This window comes from Erpetoichthys calabaricus, chromosome 7, assembly GCF_900747795.2.
Source record: "Erpetoichthys calabaricus chromosome 7, fErpCal1.3, whole genome shotgun sequence".
NCBI lineage: Eukaryota > Metazoa > Chordata > Cladistia > Polypteriformes > Polypteridae > Erpetoichthys > Erpetoichthys calabaricus.
This window is the reverse complement of record NC_041400.2, coordinates 169,394,599-169,413,392: the sequence shown is the minus strand read 5'-3', so window position 1 is coordinate 169,413,392 and position 18,794 is coordinate 169,394,599. Positions and strand designations below refer to the sequence as shown.

At 38.6% G+C, this 18,794-nt stretch overlaps 1 protein-coding gene across 1 annotated transcript in view; it reads right to left on the bottom strand.

Moving 5' to 3' along the window:
• Window positions 1–10,557, bottom strand: part of aggf1 (angiogenic factor with G patch and FHA domains 1) — a 54,114-nt gene extending 43,557 nt beyond the window's left edge. Inside the window, exons 1-3 of the mRNA XM_051929483.1 lie at window positions 10,311–10,557; window positions 3,612–3,808; window positions 3,138–3,237 (exon numbers count right to left, since the gene is read on the bottom strand). Coding sequence (XP_051785443.1) covers window positions 3,138–3,237; window positions 3,612–3,794 — 283 coding nt within the window. The 5' untranslated portion in view covers window positions 3,795–3,808; window positions 10,311–10,557. The remainder of the gene's footprint in view (window positions 1–3,137; window positions 3,238–3,611; window positions 3,809–10,310) is intronic.
• Between the last annotated feature and the right edge of the window lie 8,237 nt (window positions 10,558–18,794).

Below are 18,794 nucleotides of genomic sequence, written 5' to 3'. Positions count from 1 at the left end.
GGCGACTCTCTCTCTCTCTCAATCTAAGAAAAGTTTTAAATTTAAAGCAGCAGAAACAGCTTTCAATTATGTGCGAAAAATCTCAGCCCGCGACTGCCTGAATGATAATTCATTCAGTGGGTTATCTGAGGTACAGCCACCAGTGTCCGGAAACATACAGTTATTAAAGGATGACAACTCCGTCCCGTTAGCAAAGTCTTCTGCGCCCGCGGCTCCGACGCCTGGAAGACAGTTTAAAGCGGCTTGGTTACAGGAGTTTGCTTGGTTACGGTATGAAAAGGGAAAGATGTATTGCAGCTTTTGTGCACAAGCCGGACAAGAAATTGCTGGTAAAACAGAATTACCATAGAATGGTACGAGCTATTTTAAAAAGGAAACTGAAAAAGCATGGCGACTGTAAGAAACACAAGAATACCAGAGACTGTGTGATCGCTAGGTCTGCTCCTTGCGACACCCCCATAGCAAAGGCTGTGCAACGTGCTTGTGAGAAAGTGACAGAAAATAAAATTCAATGCAGCACATATGATTGCACTGGAAGAAATACCGTTCACAAAGTTTAAATCTCAAATTCTGCTGATGAAGAAGAATGGCATGGATGTGTCAAAAACATATGATAATGATACAGCATGTGCAGAGTTTGTAGGTTGCATTGCAGATGAATTAAAAAGTAATGTGCTGGAAGAAGCTTTAAAGGTAAACTACATCTCTGTTATAACTGATTGTGGAAACAGATGTCTCAGGGAAAGACAATGTCATCACATACTGTAGGTATGTATCTGATGGAACACCTAGGACTCATCTAGTAGGTTTGGCGGAGATTGATTATGGTCATGCAGAAGGGATCCAAAACACCATTAAATCACTGCTTCAGAATGCTGACCCAACCAACCCAAATTGGTGGGTGCATAAAATGAGTGCTTTTGGAGCAGATGGTGCAAGCGTGAACATGGGTGCAACAGGGGGAATAGGGGCACTTTTCAGAAAAGAGATAGGTGAACATGCTCTGTCTTTCCACTGTCTACCCCATCGGCTGGAACTGGCAATGCTAAACACACAACGGTCAGTGCCAATGATTGAAACAGTTTATGACCTTCTACAACTAGTGTGGAAAACGTTATCATTTCAGTCCCAAAAGCAAGCGGGAGCTGAAGGCTATAGGAGAAGAGTTAGGATGCACAGTACGAAACCCATCAGCAGTAAAAACTCAGCACTGGTTGCCACACATTAATTGGGCACTCTCAGTTTTTCTCCATTCAAACTATGCAACAGGCCTGGGGCAGTATACTGCTGTGCATCATCATATGGAGCACCTTGCAGTCATGTCCAAAAACATAGACATAAAGGGAAGAGCCAAACACATTGCCTGTCTTTCGTTGCCTTTTGTCACTTTTTACATGACCTTTTTTCAGAGGTCTCAAAGCTGAGCCTTAACACTTCAAAAAAATTCTCTTATACTTCCTCAGGCAGTTGCTGTAATTGTGGGCTGTGTGGTAACAATTAAAGGATTGAAGGAAAATGCTTTGAGAGAAGGGAAGCTGCAGGAATTCTTACAGCACATAGGTTCTCAGCCTGAAGGTTCAGTGCAACAGGAAAGGCCATCAACAAGCAGGAGTGAGAGGGCTGCAAGTAGCCACACAGTCATAACCTTCCAAAATGTTAAATTGAAAGGCCCCCAAAATCAGGCCACATTCATAAGTGATCTAAAGGCCGCAATTGACAAAACAGTTGACATTACTGTTAAAGAATTGGAGATCAGGTCTGCAAACATGATGTCAAGTGTTACACAGCATGGACATTCAAAGGGATCAGAAATCATCAAGTCATTTTCAGTGTTTTGTCATGATGCATGGCCAGAGGACATTGATAGCTATGGCAAGTGTGAGATAGACACACTTGTTAAATGGTACAGGCTGTGATGTCACAGCTGTGCAGAAGGAATGGCTAATGCTAAAAATATTAGTGAAGGGTCAGTTTATGGATAAGACTTACGGTGACCTATGGACAGTGATGCTGAGCAAGGAGCTGTTCTGTACAGATTTTAAAAATCTGCTTCACTTAGTCGAAATAATGCTGGTGCTTCCGATATCTGCAGCTCAGGGTGAGAGGATTTTCAGCACAAAACAGAATATAATCAAAAGTGCGCAACTCCCTAAGTGTAGAAACACTGGAAGACTTGGTAAGGATCAGTACAGAGGGCCCTACACTTGAACTTTTTGACCCAGGGCCCAGTGTAAAGAGCTGGTTGTCAGCCAGCAAAAAAAAGCGCAGACCAAAGTATACTGGCTGGCCTAATGATGCTGACATTGTAATGGTTAGTGACAGTGAACTTGAAGAGTAATTAATTTCTTTATATTTGTACACTCATTGCGAAATGATTATTTCAGAAATGATTGTTTATAATGTTTGTTATTGTGTTAATTCTTGTGTTATTATGTGTAAGACATTTTCAGTGTTTGTATGTGTAGTGTTCCTTACACATGTTGTGTATAAGACTCTGGACTTGAAGTATTGCTTATTAGTAAACATTTGCACTGTTCACATTTATGTGTCATTTATTCTTTTGTTATCTATAAGACCTTGCAGAGGACACTAGTAGGTAGGTCAAATAGCTCAGATAGGAGAAAGGAAAGGCAGTGTGAGGTAGGCCGAAGAAAATCAATACAAGTAAATATTATTTGTTTATTTCACATTTGGCATGCGATAGAGATTATGGCTCCCAAAAAAAGCATTTGGCTCCTAAATATTTTGGGTTTAGGAGCCAATGGCTCCCAAATTTTTTTTTCTGTCTGGAGCCCTGCTATATATTATGTCTTCATAGTTATAATATTATAGTTCTTGTATATGTACATCTGCTGCAATAAATACTTTGACACATATTACATTGTTCTTTAGAACATATTTGACACACAATACACAGTTCTTAAGAACAACAAAAGGCAAAACACTATTTTTATTCTCAGTAGTTGAAACCAACGATGTGCTCCAGGAGTCTACAGCATATTGTGCTACAGACAAAAATAAATGCTGTATAATAAAGTATGATCACTATGTACATTTCAGAAATAATATGAAATACTATTATACATGCTACTTGGTACAGTGTATTAACAGCAATTAGAGTACGGAAAAAAAACTACCTGATTCTGACCAAGACGGAGTTTCAGTTTGTACTTCAGCATTCACTTTGTTTTTCTCCTTCTTCTTCCTATCATGAATCTCTTCACTTAATTTGTCCACCTAAACAATAAACATTAAAGCAGAAAAACATTTGTTAGATTATTCTGCAATTTTAAATGTATTCTGTATAAACAATGTAACTAATAAAATGCACTGGGTAACAGATCACCAGTACCGTTAGCAGAAGTCTTCTGTCACATTAGTTCATAAATGTGAATAATATGTATTGATATAAATACAAAATAGGCAGAGGTAAAATAATTTTAAATAGACATTAAAAAAAACAGACATGAAAACCAAACAGTGTTTCGGGGGAGTGTAAATTTGAAATAATTATTATGTGAAGGATGGTGTATTATGCTTAAAGTATTCTAAATAAACAGAGGATTCAGTGAAGACTAAGTTCAGTGGATTTTGAATTTGAAATACAACACCTGTTTTCTTAAATCTTCATTGTAACTTTCTGTATTTCGACATAGTAGATCTGCTTTTTTCAGTTGTTTTTTAAGCTTATGAATCTCAGCCTTGCAAGACTTCAGCTCTTCCTCCAAGGTCTGTACTCTTAGATGAAGCTGTGTTAGTTCAGACTCTGGGCCATCAACTTCAGTGGATGCCATAGTGTCAAGACATACTGAAAGTAAAAAAAAACAAACAAAAAAAAAACAAATATATACATTTAAATATTTTAAAAATAGGCACCAATAAATATTCAAACAAGCTTTAAATTACATTTTAAATGTAAATGCATTAAACACTGTATTATAACAAAAAACATGTATTGGATGAAACTGACATTTATCTAACACAAATGACAAAACACCTCACACAACTGAAGCTCAGGGAGGTTAATAGATTTGTTCAGGGTCACAACTTAGCTCACATGAAATAAGCCACTGAAAAAAAATTTCAGGATAAAAGAAATCACCTATAAATATATCTAAGCTCTAGGTTTTGCTAATAGTAATTGCAAGGGAAAGACTGGTGGATACATTGATAAAAAGCAGACAGACATAAAGTAGGCCTAAGGTGTGTGGTTGTCATACAAGCAATGCAGTTATATACAGGTGTGTCAGGGGGAGGAGGAAAAAAAAAAAACCACACACATATAGCCAGAACAATCTAATATTAAAGTAACATTAAAAGGTATATGTTAAGAACAAAGCACATTCTTAATATATTCTTGTGGCATATCATGGTGTCATAGAGTGGAAATGCATTGTATGCTAGTCATACATGTAAAAAAGAATTTTATTGTATCTATACTAATAAAAGGCAAAGCCCTCACTGACTGACTGACTGACTGATTGACACACTCATCACTAATTCTCCAACTTCCCGTGTAGGTAGAAGGCTGAAATTTGGCAGGCTCATTCTTACAGCTTACTTACAAAAGTTAGGCAGGTTTCATTTCGAAATTCCACACGTAATGGTCATAACTGGAACCTGTTTTTTGTCCATATACTCTAATGGAGGAGGCAGAGTCACGTATCGCGTCATCACGCCTCCTACGTAATCACGTGAACTAAAAACAAGGAAGAGATTTACAGCATGAGTCAAACGCGGGAACGAAGGTAAATGACGTTAATTTTTGAGTGTCTTTTAATACTGTGTAAGCATACATATTAACACGTGCAATTAAACGTGTGCATTTATGGGGTGATTTTTCAGGCTTGAAAGCTCGCCTTTTATTAAAAAGGTAAATGCTAACTGTTTAAAATGCTAATTCTGAAGGGCACAAACCACGTTAGATTTCATGCTCAACAGTAAGCTCAGCACACAGCTTGGTCATATTACAACCGGAAGGGCGAACTGACAATGTGGTTTACAAAGAGATCCTTAACAAATTATTGATTCATTTTCCCTCAGTTTAAAAAGGTTTACTTTTCTTCTTAATAAAAATTTTAAAGCAGTACTTCACCGCTGCAAAGCGCGGGTATTTTGCTAGTTCTCCATATGTGTCAATGCTACTACTGTTAATTCTGAATCATGTTTTTACATTATCTCGGACATATAACCACCATCATGCACAGGATACTGAACAGGCAACAGACTTGTACATTATGCTACTGCATTTTATTTTAAAAAGGTGCCAGAACTCCAGTTTCCACCAGACGTGTGCCTCGTTTCCCACAGTATCCCCACCACAAGCTCCACTGCCACGTCAAGATCTGATGGCCCATTGTGGGATAGGAAATTGAAGAATACTGAAATAAGTTGGGTATTTTCCATTTAAGCCTATGAAGAAAACAAGTCACACTAGGATAAGAATCTGTCCTACCTCGGAGGAAGACAAGTAGTATTTACAAAGCATCCCAGGCCCAGTGAAGAGCAGGGGGGCCATGTCTGAGAATGAATGGTGTCATTACTTCACAACACCCCATGCTGCAAACTGGAAGTCATAATGATGATTTGTAGTTTCCTAACACTAACACTAAAGCTGCACAACAAGAATAATATGAAAAAACACAATAAGAACAGCATTAAGAAGAATAATCAAATTAGTGGGATGATAACAACAAATAATACTAGAAAGAATAAAAAAGTAGGATATTGTGCTAAGCTCTACATAATTGCTGCGATTTCACAACACAAAGAATAATTTTGTAAAGCACACCGAGACTGAAAGACCCAGGCACACACACTGAATGAGAGTAAAGCCTGAAATCTGGCACGCTTATTTAACAATGAATGCTTCTGGAAGGACTGTTCCTGCCTTGCAGCCTATAATTGTTATGTACATGACCACGTATATGCTGATATTTTGTGATATTGCTTGGGATTCACAAATGTATGCTTGTCTACACTTGGGGCAATGATTTTTATGTGGATGCCGATATGTACAAATAGAGTTTGGTTTAACATTACCTAATGTGGAGTGGTGGGGAAATAGACAGATACTTTATTAATGCCAAAGGGGAAATTCACATACTCTTGCAGCAGCATACTGATAAGGAAACAATATTAAAGTGATAAAAATGCAGGTAAAACAGACAATATATTGTGAAATATATATTTCAAGGTAATATAGTGAAATGTATAAATCTGTGTAGTACCTAATATGTTGTAAGGATGTTCAAAGTTTTGTGCATTTTGCCTGAAGAAGGGGCCTGAGTTGCCTCGAAAGCTTGCATATTGTAATCTTTTTAGTTAGCCAATAAAAGGTGTCATTTTGCTTGGCTTTTCTCTACATTCATAATGGCTAACACGGTACAACACCCTAGTACTGCAAAGTTCAAGAAATGGATAGTTGTGATATACCAAAATCATTGTTACTGCAAAGCTGCATTTTACACGTAACATTACTAACACTTTCATTTTGGCGGAGGTCTTCTCCATGTGGATGGAGCAATAATGTAACATACAAGATTTGTTAAGAATATTACTTAGAATATTACTCTCTGTCAAAAAGATCTCTTTTTGAGTTTATTGCCTAGTATTTCCAAAGCATTCTGCCTTTCCTGGGATGTGCATGTCGATCTCTGCCTGGGCAGTATGTTCTGGCAGAAGCAAGTGACTTATGACAGCTCATGAGCCCTCATAAATCCTGGTGAAGTTAGGAGCAGTTTCCTAAATTAGGAAAATTTATAAAATACTATTTTTCTGCTTCCTAACAGCAGAACCAACCCTAATGCACTCAGATTTTTGAGCCAGTTAGAACAATCTTGCTATCATGGGATGCTTAACAAATATTGGCAAGGATTTTAGGGACCTTCAAATCATAATTATGTTATTTTGGACAATCCAGGTAATTAGGATGGATGAGCTTTTTGGGCTCAATGGGCCTCTCTCATAATAAATTTTTCTATTTACTGTGATTGAGTCTCTTACGCTATTCATTGTTTTCTCTTTTTTAATTTTACTGATTTTATTGATCATTCCATACAAATAGATCTTTTTTTTTTTTTTTTACAAAAAATAGGATTGAAAACAAATCACCCCCCACCCCTGAGAAAAAGAGCATGGGCAACACAGTAAAATTTAAAGCTAGTAAAATAAGTAAACTGATGAGTTTAATAAGCAGATAAAGATAAATGGAGAAGAAAAAGAAATGTGAAGAGAATCTGCTTCCTCAGTGCTTTAAGAGCTTAATCTGTTATGTTATTGATTAGATCCTGCCAAGTTTTGAAAAAGTTCTACACAGATCCTCTAAGTGAGAATTAGATTTTTTCCAATTTCAAATAGTATAAAACATCAGTTACCCACTGACTTAAAAGAGGAGAGTTAGGATTCTTCCAGTTTAGCAAGATAAGTCTACATGTCAAAAGTGTAGTGAAGGTGATCACATTTTGTTTGTCCTTCTCAACTTTAAGCCCATCTGGAAGTACACCAAACACAGCTGTTAATGGGTTAGGAGGGATTGTGACACCAAGGCAGTCCAAAATGTTAATTTGGTGTAGGCCCAAAACATGTTAGGTTAGAACTTGATTGCAGCATTCGAAGGTTGGACTTTGCCCTGTAAACATTCTGCATAATTTTAAACGAGACAGATGTGGTTGATGTATAATTTTGAATTGGATAATTGTATGCTTTGCGCATATGGAGCTCGAGTGAATTCTCTGCATTGCTACCTTCCACTCCTTTTCTGATATATTGAGTGAGAGATCCTTTTCCCACTGTCCTCTTGGATCTCTGAAAGGGAGGGACTGTAAAATGATTTTATATATTGCAGAAATGCTGTCTGAGTCCTCGAAACTGAGCAATATTTTTTCTAGCATAGAGGAAGGTGGGAGAGGAGGAAAAAATCGGGCAGGTTCTGTTTAACAAAGTTACTAATTTGAAGATAGTGAAAAAAATTTGTTGCTGGAAAGTTAAATTTGAAATGTAATTGTTCATAGGATACAAAGAACAAATAGATACTCTTAATGCAGAGGAATTGGATAAACCTTTGGGTTATCAGAATTACTAGATGCTACCAATTTCACTTCTGAATAATGATGTTAAGATACTCTCCAAACTCCTAGCCAGAAGGATGGAGAGAGTGCTGCCTTCGGTAATATCACAAGATTAAACTGGATTTATTAAAGGCCGACACTTAGCTTCCAATCTTCAACCCCTGTTTAATGTAATATATTCACCTGCAAAGTTAAACACCCTTGACATATTATTATCATTGGATCCTTCCTAAGCTTCTCTTTATTTCTAAACATTCCAATATACATCAATAAATCATTTTTTAAGCAATTAGATTCAACCATAACCTTATTTATTTGGAACTTAAAACATCCACGTATCCAAAGAGCAACCCTACAAAGACCTAAGGCAGAAGGTGGTATGGCTCTACCTAACTTCAGTTTTATTACTGGACAGCAAACATACAAGCTATAAAAACCTGGACATGGACACACATAGATGAACATACACAGGCATGATCCACAATAGAAATAAAATCCTGCAGTACTTATATTCCCTGCTTTGTGCCACTATAAATGCAAGTTATCACCAATATACATACTAACAACCCAATTGTTCACTCACTCAGAATATGGAACCAATGTAGGATGCATGTTAAGATAATCTTTTATCTGTGGCACCTCTGCACGAGAGCCACCTTTGTCAACCCTCACAAACGTATGCAGTTTTAAATATCTGGAAAACATTTGGAATTAAAATTACTTAGAGATATTTATTCATTGTTTTCTTACATTTAAAAAGATTTTTTTTTTGCTTGTGTCCATCTTTTTTTCTTTATCGGGGTGGGAGTTGATTTTTGTTCTGCTTAGGTTTTCGTCTGCATTTTATTTTGTGCACATGATAATTAGTTACGAATGCTTTGAAATCACAATTTTATTTCATCCGGCGCCTTCTGATTCACCGGTAAGTGAAAAGTCCCCACATATGATAACCCACTTGAATTGTCCTGATGTCTAACATGCCAAATGACAATCTTTTTGTGGTTCTCACACTATTTCATGTTTAGGTCATTTTTAGACCATATTCTGTGCAGGAAATTACATCCTTGTGATAACAGGTAAACAAATTGGTGTCTTCAGTACAAATGATCAGAAGGATATATAGTGTATGCTGTATCAACCGATCCCAGGGGTTTGCCCCCTAAAAGGATTCAAGTCAGAGTCACTTCTTTTCACAAAACTTTGGAAAAATTGGGATCGGTAATATAGGCATATGGAGTGCCGTTTTAAGCTGCTGATCATGAATATGCGAATCACGAATACTCTATGCAATTCTTTACCAATAGACCTAGCCCTCTAAGAGTCACCCACAGAAGATTAAAAAAAAAAATGACAAATTTCTAACAAGCATGAAGGATAACATTTTGGACAATTTCAAGGTCTGTGATTACTAGTATGTTATTTTTTTCTATTACAATTGATGAAATTTAGACTTTAAACGTTTAAACTTAAGGACAAATTTTAATATTTCATGCAACTATTCTTTTTTAGTATGCACTTCTACCTCATGAAGTAAATTATATTTACAATTTTTAGGACCACACTGAATTAGGTTGACTTAGAGAATATTTTGTTTTTGCTTTCTCTAGCCGACTTTGAAGTTAATGGCTGTACCTGCCTTATTTCTCGTTTCACTGTGTATGTTGTTTGCCAGTAATGTTCTGCTATTCAAATACATAATCAAAATGTATAAACTCTAAAAATACAGGAATTATGCTAAACTGAAGCTCAAGACAGAAAGGTTTGTCAACTGGTAGCTTCATCAACTTGTAGTTATAAATGCAGAACTGACTTAATATTCTAAATTAGACACAAATCTCACGTTGGTGTACTACAGGTAGTTAATTCTCTTACAAAACGTTTCTGTCTTCCAAGTACATCTGTGTTCTTTATTCTACGATAATTATTTGATTTACTTTATCGCACTTTGAGAACTGCGCAAAGTTTACGAGGATTAATCAAAGCAAAGTGGAAAGTCACAAAAGGTGCGCTTACCGATTTACTGTTCGGTTCAATATGTGTCAGCTAAACAACGTCCCAAAGAAAACTGACCAATTGCACTGGTCATTTATGTGTGGCATGTATGTTAAAGCGCCCGCAAAATGAATATTCAAGTGTAAAATATATTTAATCTACGACACTTCTTGAAAAATTGCTTTAATGGACGAAATCCAATATTAACGCTGTCAAACAGAAACTTTAAGAAATTAACGTCTGCCTTACCTCTCAACGTCTAAGGGCTTTTGCTTTACCCCTCGTGAATTTTTTCGGCGGCGTCCCGGTCACAAAAGAAATGTCCTTTTTTAAAAAGCCAAATGCCAACCTGAAAGAGCAAAATAAAGAATAAATGACTACTTCTGTACGCGATTACATCCAGCATAGCTGCCATTTTACAGTTAAATATAGTTCTTGCAAAGCTTAGATGTTTACAATTCACAAACACCAAAACGACCTCCACCATATACGAACGCAGGGCATTGTGGGGCTATGACGGTCTTTTCACGTGACCTTTAATCTGCGCGAGGAGGCGTGTCCCCTCTACAGATTGTTTGCAAGGAGTTCATGCAAGAACGCTTAAGCTGCACCGCATAATGCTGTTCTTCTACCATCAGGGAAGCATCTGCGCAGCTTGTTGACGCGAATATTGCTTCTTCTGTCTAAGAAGATTCACACTTGTTTCTTACACTGAACAAAGAGTGCTGTCTCCAGTTATATTTAGGTTTGTTCCAGTCCAGAGTTTTATGGTAAAATTTCTAATTTCATTAGAATGTTTATGATAATTATATCTAATGATTAGTCATTACTTTACTTTTTAAGTTTTGAATTAACCTTTTCAATTTGATCCTAGGTTCAAATCAAATGCCAGAATATTGTCCATGTGGAATTTTCACATTCTCTGTGTCACTGCACAGGTTTTCCTCCTACATCTTTTATGAATATATGTTTTTAATTGCTTAACATTGCTGACATTTAGCTTAACTGAGCTAAAATATTTTGCTGCTGATTTCCATTTTTACTCAGTGTCTGGAGCTTCTCATTTCTCATTTCAGGTGAGATTTCCCGCATTTGGTCTGTGGGGAAGCCACAGGGGATACACAAACCAGTGTGTTAATTTGTGCCAGTCCCAAGCCCAAATAAATGGGGAGGGTTACATCAGGAAGGGCATCCAGTGTAAAATTTTGCCAGATCAATATACAGATAACAATGCAGATTTCCATACCTGGGTTAACAATGGCCGCCACCAGTACTGTTAGCCAACAGGGTATTGGCGGAAATTGGGATACTGTTGGCTGAAGAAGGAGAAGAAGAGGGGGGAGACGGAGGCAGGAGGAGAGGAGGAATGTAAAGAGAGTAGAACTAAATGCAGGAACTTTGAATGTTGGCAGCATGACTGGTAAGGGGAGAGAGTTAACCAATGTGATGGGGAGAAGGAAGGTCGATATATTGTGCGTGCAAGAGACTAAATGGAAGGGTGTAAGGCCAGGTGGATAGGAGGTGGATTCAAAATGTTCTATCATGGTGTGGATGGGAGGAGAAATGGGGTAGGGGTTATTCTGAAGGAACAGTATGTCAAGGGTGTTTTGGAGGCGAAAAGACTGTCAGACAGAGTGATGATTATGAAGCTGGAAATTAAAGGTGTGATGATGAATGTTATTAGTGCCTATGCCCGGCAAGATGGATGAGAAAGAAGATTTCTGGAGTGAGTTGGATGAAGTGATGGACAGAGTACTGAAGGGACAGTGAGTGGTGATTGAAGCGGAATTCAATGGACATGTTGGTGAAGGGAACAGAGGAGATGAGGGGGTGATGGGTAGGTATGGTGTCAAGGACAGGAATGAAGAAGGTCAGATGATAGTGGATTTTGCAAAAAGGATGGACATGGCTGTGGTGAATATGTATTTTAAGAAGAGGAATGAACATAAGGTGACGTACAAGAGTGGAGGAAGATGCACACAGGTAGATTATATCCTATGCAGAAGAGTCAATCTGAAGGAGATTGGAGACTGCAAAGTGGTGGCAGGGGATAGGTGGAGATATGCTCTAGAGTGGAGTGGAATGAATGTCAGTAAAAACAAGACAGAATACATGTGCGTAAATGAGAGGGAGGTCAGTGGAATGGTGAGGATGCAGGGAGTAGAGTTGGTGAAGGTGGATGAGTTTAAATACTTGGGATCAATAGTACAGAGTAATGGGGATTGTGGAAGAGAGGTGAAAAAGAGAGTGCAGGCAGGGAAGAATGGGTGGAGAAGAGTGTCAGGAGTGATTTGTGACAGATGGGTATTAGCAAGAGTTAAAGGGAAGGTCTACATGACAGCAGTGAGTCCAGCTATGTTATATGGGTTGGAGATGGTGGCACTAACCAAAAAACAGGAGACAGAGCTGGAGGTGGCAGAGTTAAGATTTGCATTGGGTGTGATGAGGATGGACAGGATTAGAAATGAGTACATTAGAGGGTCAGCTCAGGTTGGATGATTTGGAGACAAATTCAGAGAGGCAAGATTGCATTGGTTTGGACATCTGCAGAGGAGAGATGCAGGGTATATTGGGAAAAGGATGTTAAGGATAGAGTTGCCAGGCAAGAGGAAGAGGAAAAAAGGAAGGCCTAAGAAAAGGTTTATGGATGTGGTGAGAAAGGACATGTAAGTGATGGTTTTAACAGAGCAAGATGCAGAGGACAGGAAGATATGGAGCAATATGATCCACTGTGGCAACCCCTAACGGGAGCAGCCGAAAAAAGAAGAAGATCTGGCACATCTCATTTCAGTGTCCAACAATAGTTGGCCAGCATTGGTGAATTTCAATTTCCACATTTCCATTGTTGCTATGTCCCGTTGAAACCTTTCATCATTTTCACAAGTCCAACTGTGAATGCAGAAAATAAAATTTTAGTGACATGTAGTACTTCATTGTTTTGTACACTTAAAGCATATTGTACGCCAGATGGCTGTAGTTTGGTCCTCAGGAGTTGCCAAGAAAATCCTCAGCAACATCCTTGAGTGTTCTCCAAATCAACTAGTAAATCAGCAAATCCATTGTCACTGATGATGTGTCTGATTTGTGCACCAACAAAGATACCTTCCTTTCTTAGCTTCAGCTATTCGTGGAAACATCTGCCTCAAATATCAAAATCCTCTTCCTTCCTTGTTCATTGCTTTTAAGATATGTTTTCTTAGTCCAAGTTTTTTATGAAGAGGAAACAAAAATATCTTTGTGGGGTAAATAAGGGATTTATGTGCCACACTGTTCTACCCTGGAAATGAGGAGTCCCAAGACATGTCAAGTCCCAAAAAATACTTCCAAAAATGCCCACTAGATGTGGATATACTGCCAAACCCCGGCTAGATAAAAGGGTAAACATAAAATCTTTACAAAAATAATAAGGTTCATTTTTCACAAAATGCTCTGTCAAACAATGCAGCTGCAAAGAGCACAAAAAGGCAAATACAGTTCCAATACAGAAGTCCCAAGGCATAGTCAAAAAAAGAGCACAGAGGTGGAAAATCCAGAGATATCAAAAAGCACAAGCACAGAAAAAAACACAAAAAAATTCACCAATAACTCCCAAGCATATTCAAAATGAACCACTGGGAACTATGGGAAACCCGCCAGATTTATAGGGTAGAGGGCGGGAAGTGATTAGCAGGTAGCCCCACCTCTTGGGAGACCACCCACAAAACTTATGGAACATAACCCAGACATAGTATACATATATACATGATCAAAAACAAAGAGTATAATCAACCAAAGTAAAACCTTATTTTACTTATTGTACATTAATATACAGTAAGTAAAAGAAACAAAAATGAACAAAACAGACCAAAAAATGAATTTAAACCCCACTCAGGGTGAAAAACCTGGCTGAAACACAACACAACGCAAATGCTAACGGAGCTGCCAGTTCTTATTAATGTAATGAGGCCCTTTAGCACAGCTGTCCCATTCACAAATGAAAAAGCAGTACTTGACATATCCACAGGGCTGTCTTAACTGCATCATAGGCAAAAGTAGTGTGCTGGTGCCCTTTTTTTGATAGTAGAACAGAAACATACATCGGCATCAGAAACATCATGGGCCCCTGGCCAGTGCTCATTGCATTGCAGTACCCATACGTTAAGATGGCCCTGATCTGCATTCCTAAAGCAGTGCCACTACATCTGGATCATCACAGATGTTCTAGTTGTAGTTGTTGTACTGTATATGTATACTTAAAATGAGAGGAAATCATAAAAATAGGTGACTATTTAAAGGTGATTTGTATAATCAGCAGGCCATAATCTTTAAGATGTAACCCAAAAACGCTTAGGAAGAAAAATTTTCATTGTCCACTGAAACTGGATCAAGGGGGCTTGAGAATGAATACATTACAGTATTTCTGATTTTTTTCAATGTGCTCCTCTTCCCTAACTTTTTAATTTGTTTGATTTTGCTATCATTTCTTAAGATAGTTACTAATACTTGTGTTTTGTTTGATAGTTTCAGAGACAACTGACTTACCAGCTTATGGATTATGTAATTTTACTGTTCTTAATTTGGATCCCATATTATCATGTGTGATAAAGGATGCTGTATAGCACCTGACCCGGCACAGACTGAAACAGAGGCACGTGTAACAACACAAGAAGACTTTATTTTTCTTCACCTGTGGGGCATGTCTTCCCCGTGAACCCCACAGGCAATACACAGTCCCAAAAGCACTTTATCAAACCACAAATATGCTCCCATTTGGCACCACCACTCCTCCCTGGCAATCTCGTCCTCTTCCTCACGATTCTGGCCCTGAGTGGTGGTTGCCGGCCCTTTTTATAGCCCACCCGGAAGTGCTCCAGGTGCTCGATCACCTGCTTCTGATTGCAGTTCCGGGTGGGGCTGTAGAGTTGTCCAGGCCAGCTCAGGGACCCATGCAGCAACCCCTGGCGGCCACCCCAGATCCCAACAGGGCTCTGGAGAACTCCATCTCCCATGGAGCCCTGCGAGAAACTGAGGCACCATCCTCAGCCAGGGAGGCTGCCACCAAGCGTCCTGGGGGAGGTATTGAGCAGTCCATGATTGCTCCCCTGAACATGTGTAAAAGGGGTGTCCCAGCCGGACATGGGACCTGGCCGCCCTCCACACATGCTATATAGGCAGCTTTCGCTTCATTATATATTGCACTAGGGTTTGTGTTTCTTAAATTTTCCCCTGTTAGTCCTATTAATTCAGACTTTGTGTTTGAATAATGGTAATAAATTTTACTATGTTGGAACTCCACAAAGGTGAGCTGGAGACCCATGGAGTTTTTTGTCTAGGGCCCCCAGATTCTCTAGAATCGTCTCTGCCATGCACATAAATAGGGAGGGGTAGAAGAAAGAAACCATTTTTCGAATTTTGTCCACTTGAGGGCAGCATAGTATCATGAAAAATCAGCATTGTCTTAAATGCATCAGCAAAGTGAAATAAATTCTAAATCAGAGGTTTCCAAACTTCTGGGTACCCCCGGTGGCTGCAGGTTTTTGTTTCAACCAGATTCACAATCAGTGATAATAATTGATCTAATTTAGTTAGCTGTTTTTTTTTCTCTTTTCTCTTTCTGTGTTCAGAAAAGCACAGCAGTATGATTTTTACATTATAAGACATTTATAAATATTTCTATTTTTTGCTCTAGCTTTAAATGCTTACTTTTTTGCTGTTTTCCTATTGTTTTTCTTTTATTTTGTGTAGTCTGCTCCTTTCATTGTATCCTAATAGTGACAATTAGAAACAACCAAAGCAGACACCTGGGTGAACAACACTAAATGATGAAAGGCTGCAATTGCTTCAGTGTTAGATGCACTACTTACTCAATAATGGAAATGCAGAATAGAAATCAGGATGAACATAAATAAAAATAAAAAAATACTTTATCCACATTTAACTGCTTAATTTTTATTAAAATGTATTAACATACTTACTCTTGTAATTTCTTTATTGACCCGGAAACACAGAAACTGGGAAATAACAGCTCATTTAATTAGGCTAGGAGTCCAATTAAGAACAGAAGTTGGTTGGAACAAAAACCTGCAGCCCCAGGGGGTCCCCAGGACTGAGCTTGGGAACCACTGTTTTAATAAAAAGATGTTTGTGTACAGATTAGACCAGTATCATTTGGAAATACATTTCATTTATTGACTAAATTTATTTTTGTGCTGCATGATAAGGCAACATCTTCTCTATCTTTCTGTCTAAACCTATATTAAGGAAGTCATGTAAGAACTTTCACTTTGTTCTGCATTATGTGATAATGACAACTGTAATAGTAGCATACAGATGTAATATTCATATAATAATGTATTTAGTTAGCTCCATACCAGATTTTTCTTTACAGAGTCACAGAGACCTGAACACCAGCTCTGTAGCATTCGGCATAAGGCAGGAACCGTCTCACTGCACTACATGCTTTCTGGCACATCCACACTCATTTTGGGCAAATAGAGAGTCTTCAATCAACCTGGCCCTCACATAATATCATGAAGAATGTGAAAATTCTACACAGAAAGTAATCAGGTATGTACAGTCATATGAAAATGTTTGGGAACCCCTCTAAGCCTGCATAATAATTTACTCTACTTTCAACAAAAAATATAACAATGGTATGCCTATAGTTGTATGACATTAAATCAAATGTGAAAAACGTGCTGTGAAAAAATGTGGGTACCCTTGTAATTTTGCTGATTTGAATGCATGTAACTGCTCAATACTGATTACTTGCAACACCAAATTGGTTGGATTAGCTCACTAAGCCTTGAACTTCATAGACAGGTGTGTCCAATCATGAGAAAAGGTATTTCATCCATCCGTCCATTATCCAACCCGCTATATCCTAACTACAGGGTCACGGGGGGTCTGCTGGAGCCAATCGCAGCCAACACAGGGCGCAAGGCAGGAAACAAACCCTGGGCAGGGCACCAGCCCACCACAGGGCACGCACACACACACACACACACACACACACCTCAAGCACACACTAGGGACAATTTAGAATCGCCAATGCACCTAACCTGCATGTCTTTGGACTGTGGGAGGAAATTGGAGTACTCGAAGGAAACCCATGCAGACACGAGGAGAACATGCAAACTCCACGCAGGCAGGACCCGGGAAGTGAACCCAGGTCTCCTAACTGCGAGGCAGCAGCGCTACCCACTGGAAAAGGTATTTAAGGTGGTCAATTGCAAGTTGTGCTTCCCTTTGACTTTGCTCTGAAGAGTGATAGCATGGGATCCTCAAAGCAACTCTCTAAAGATCTGAAAACAAAGATTGTTCAGTATCTTGGTTTAGGGGAAGGCTACAAAAAGCTATCTCAGAGGTTTAAACTGTCGGTTTCAACTGTAAGGAATGTAATCAGGAAATGGAAGGCCACAGGCACAGTTGCTGTTAAACCCAGGTCCGGCAGGCCAAGAAAAATACAAGAGCGGCATATGCGCAGGATTGTGAGAATGGTTACAGACAACCCACAGATCACCTCCAAAGACCTGCAAGAACATCTTGCTGCAGATGGTGTATCTGTACATCATTCTACAATTAATAATAATAATAATAATTATTCATTACATTTATATACCGCTTAAACACAATTTTCACAAAGAACATCTGTATAGCAGGGTGATGAGAAAGAAGCCCTTTCTGCACTCACACCACAAACAGAGTCGCTTGTTGTATGCAAATGCTCATTTAGACAAGCCAGATTAATTTTGGAACAAAGTGCTTTGGACTGATGAGACAAAAATTAAGTATTTGGTCATAACTAAAAGCACTTTGCATGGCGGAAGAAGAACACCACATTCCAAGAAAAACACCTGCTACCTACTGTCCAATTTGGTGGAGGTTCCATCATGCTGTGTGGCTGTGTGGCTAGTTCAGGGACTGGGGCCCTTGTTAAAGTCGAGGGTCGGATGAATTCAACCCAATATCAACAAATTCTTCAGGATAATGTTCAAGCTTTACTCACAAAGTTGAAGTTACGCAGTGGTTGGATATTCCAACAAGACAATGACCCAAAACGCAGTTCGAAATCTATAAAGGCATTCATGCAGAGGGAGAAGTACAATGTCCTTGAATGGCCGTCACAGTCCCCTGACTTGAATATCATCGAAAATCTATGGGATGATTTGAAGCAGGCTGTCCATGCCTCGGCAGCCATCAAATTTAACTGAACTGGAGAGATTTTGTATGGAAGAATGGTCAAAAATACCTCCATCCAGAATCCAGACACTCATCAAAGGCTATAGGAGGCATCTAGAGGCTGTTATATTTGCAAAAGGAGGCTCAGCTAAGTATTGATGTAATATCTCTGTTGGGGTGCCCAAATGTAAGCACCTGTCTAATTTAGTTATGATGCATATTGCATATTTTCTGTTAATCCAATAAACTTAATGTCACTGCTGAAATACTACTGTTTCCATAAGGCATGTCATATATTAAAAGGAAGTTGCTACTTTGAAAGCTCAGCCAATGATAAACAAAAATCCCAAGAATTAAGAGGGGTTCCAAAACTTTTTCATATGACTGTATTTGATATTGGGTGCACAGAAGTGTGAGACAACCATGATACTTTACATAATCCAGTATGTATCCTCATCATCATTCCTGGTCCACTTTTCCTGGTGATGGCTATGGTAGCAATATGCTGAGCTGGTTTTCTTATACTTGACAACTGCTTCCAGCCCTTCTTGAGGAATACTCAGGCTCTCCCAC